Here is a 3,463-nt window from a genome sequence, read left to right on the forward strand (position 1 = left end):
AGGAGGTAAAAGAGGAAAAGGAGAGAGGCGGAAGCATGAAGACCTTCAGAGAATAAGCACTAATCATGATTACCAATTTCTGTGTTTAAAGCATCAGCTTTTCCATTTAAACTATGTTCATTAATTCATAGTACCTTCTACTGGTCAGGAAGAGTATCTACTATTCCTAAAACTAATTAAGGTACAGAAATATCCAACCTTGTTAATTAGTTGAAAGAGAACACATTTAGAAACAATCAATTAGTGAACCTTCACTATTTCTATATTTTCTCATAATTTAAGTGTACAGTGGGTTGGCAAATACTGTGTTGGCAAAGACAGTTTTAAGCTCAATCTCAACGGTCAGGAGCAATTTTTATAGTAGGATGTTTAGCAGCATCCCTAGCCTCCTTGCACTAGATGCCAGTTGGAAACCCTCCCCAAAGTTGTGACAACCAGAAATTTCTCTAGACACTGTTAAATGACCCCCCCCCACTCCCAGTGGGGAAAGAAAACATTGCCTTCAGTCATAAATCAGTGACTTAGACAATAAAAATACTCCTGAGAAATTGATAATCTTTAATTTTGTATACTAGGTCCATAAAAAAATACCTTATTAACAAAGAACAACCATAGGGAAGATTTATTTTTAAATAAACTATTATTGAATTTGTTCATGAATAGTTGTATGTGTACATGAATGTTCTTTTTTCCTTTTTAAATTTAAGCATCTTATGATATACTAATCTATGCAGTACTACAGTTTAATGGACATCTGCTGATTAATTTTTCACTTTAAAGACAAGACCAAAATCAAAACCTCTGAACTTATACTTTTCAACCTGAAAGAATCAAAGAATGTAGTTATAATTCTAAAGTAGCATCAATAAAGCAAGTGTTATTCTTATGAGTATTAATGGACTATACTGAAACAAGGTAAAATATAATAGTCTTATCTTGTACTTACTTTGAAATGCTGCCACTGAACAGATGTGTATTCTGAAAGATGCTACTATGAAGTTTGCAGGCTCAAATACCAATGATTATTCAAAATTAAATTTATGAAATAACTAGGAAACAGGCTGAATTGGAACCTGTGCATAGTTTATGATATTAATTAGCAACATTTTTTTAAAGACATAGAAGGCTATTGTTTTAATATAAATTAGAAGTTTTTAAACCATCTCCCTTTAGTGCCTTTAATTATCACATAAACCAAACACCCAAAGAACTTCAAATGATCACAGATACTATTTAGGCAAAAATTCTCATGTGTCAGTAATTTTAATGTTGTGCATGTCAAATTATAGTAAAAAACAACTATAAACAAGATGCAGCCCCTCTATTTCCATGAACAGCACACTGCATTACAGTAAACCGAGTTTATATTCAACCATCAAATGTGGTTCTCCCATTAGTTCACTTTGTGACGGGTCTGAAAACAAACAAAAACAAACATATTAAAGAACTGGACACTTAAAATGGGTGCATTCTACTGTATGTCAAGTATACCTCAATTCAGGTGATCGTAAAAGAAAATATAGATTGAATAAGTTCTTTTTCAAAGTTCTTAAGTTTTCCCGTGCTTTCCAGTTGACTCTAGGAACGATCTCTAATAAGAGATTAAACAATCCGTAATCTAACTTGCAAAACCCATTTTACTTCTATCACTCTGTGCTCTGTTGCAAATACATATATACACAAACCAGAAGTCTAGAGCAAGAAAACCTTAAAAACCTTCACTCTCTTGTCTGTATTGACGAGTCAGACAAAAGTCTTACTTTAACTGCAATAATGCACCTAAGAGTTTTTAAAATGAATAACAACATCAAGCTTCCTACAAACAAACAAAGCCTCTTCTCCTCCACACAGGACAAGAAACAGAATAAATACCCGACGAAATAAACTGTAAAATCAGTTTGTAAAAATAAATAATCATTAAAATAATGATTATCAAGAGTAACAGATCAATTTGGATGTTTCCTCACTGGATCTCCTAAGAGACTGGAGATTACTGTGTCACATTAGTTCAGCAATCTCTACTCTTGACATCTGTCACACAACAAAGTAACCTTAGCAACAACTGATACTATTACAATTATTCATAGAGTAAATGGCTATGTATACAACAGGCATCCAAAACCCAAATTAAGAAAAAGTATGTCCGCACATGAGTACAAAGAACAAAGATGTTTGCTGCAGCGCTGTTTTGTGTTAATGAGAGAGAAAACTCAATACATGTATTGATGCAGCATACCTACTACCGTAAGATACACACAGTATGATACCAATTGTGATAAAAAATATATATACACAAAGCAACGCCAGATATTTTCTGATTACATATATTTGTATGAAGACACAGAAGAAAAGTCTGGAAGGACATACACTAACTAGAAGCAGCACGCAGCAGGCACACAGGGAAGCAGGGAGAGAAATGGGTTTGGGCTAAACATGGAGGACTTGAGTCTCAGCTGTAATGTTTTCAATTTTTAAACAAAGAATATCCTTATTTATATAATAACAACTTTCCTTTTAAACTCTGCTTTTTAAAGCTTTTGACTTTAATAAAATACATGCTTATTAAATAAATCACTTGCACCAGAAGACAGCACACCATGTAAGCAAGGCCCTGGCCTGTGAGACTCCCAGGGAGGACCCGGCCTCTTGGTCAGTCTCAGTTCCCTCATCTCAAAGTGACAGAACTAGAGTAAACCGAAGGCCGCTTTCAGCATTAAGAAAAAGGCTAGTTGTGACTTTCTCACTGCCTTCCTCACATTCTCTTCCCTTCCTTAAAATATAATGTGCAGATTTTTCTTGGCCAAGCACTTCCCCGATGAGCAAGCAAACAAAACCCTGATCACCTCCAACACTTTAAAAAATGTAAATTGGAGAATTATACAGATTTTCATCACAGTTGACTAGTCTTCATATCACGCTTAGATTAACACACTACTCCCTCATTACAGACTTTAAAATTCCTTCTGGGTCAAATGTGATGAGGAGAATGTGGTGAGCAACAGCTTTCAACACTCATCATGGATTAAGCACCTTATGAGGCACTGGAGACACAAGAGTTAACAAGACAAAGTCCCCAGCTCTCGTGAGGCCTGTATTTAAGTTGGGGAAAACAAATAAGAAACAAGAAAAATACTGAAAAAGTGATAAGCAAAGAATGAAAATGAGGTGACAGGGTGACTGGGACTACTTTAGACTGGGTAGTCTCTGAAGGAGTGACATTTAAACTGGGATCTGAAAAGTGAGGGGGGAAGTATTCTAAGCAGAAGGAACAGCTAAGGCAAGGCCCTAAGGTGAAGCCAAAAACTGTCCATAAATTATACAGTTACAGTCCCCACAAGGGGGAAACTACCCAAAGTGCAGTGCAGTGATCTCATCCTGACAAAAATCACCTACCTAAACAGAGGATCTTTCTAGTTCTTAGCTGCCTTACAGAGATGCAAGGAATGAATATATAAAGATGTCC

At 35.5% G+C, this 3,463-nt stretch overlaps 1 protein-coding gene across 1 annotated transcript in view; it reads right to left on the reverse strand.

Annotated features, from left to right (window-relative positions):
• Nucleotides 1-1,247: 1,247 nt before the first annotated feature.
• Nucleotides 1,248-3,463, reverse strand: part of POMP (proteasome maturation protein) — a 12,931-nt gene continuing 10,715 nt past the window's right edge. The window contains exon 6 of the mRNA XM_029210404.1: nt 1,248-1,414. Within this exon, the coding sequence (XP_029066237.1) occupies nt 1,347-1,414 (68 nt within the window). The 3' untranslated portion in view covers nt 1,248-1,346. The remainder of the gene's footprint in view (nt 1,415-3,463) is intronic.

Source organism: Monodon monoceros, unplaced genomic scaffold (genome assembly GCF_005190385.1).
Source record: "Monodon monoceros isolate NGI ecotype Baffin Bay Population unplaced genomic scaffold, NGI_Narwhal_1 Super_Scaffold_8, whole genome shotgun sequence".
Classification (NCBI taxonomy): Eukaryota; Metazoa; Chordata; class Mammalia; order Artiodactyla; family Monodontidae; genus Monodon; species Monodon monoceros.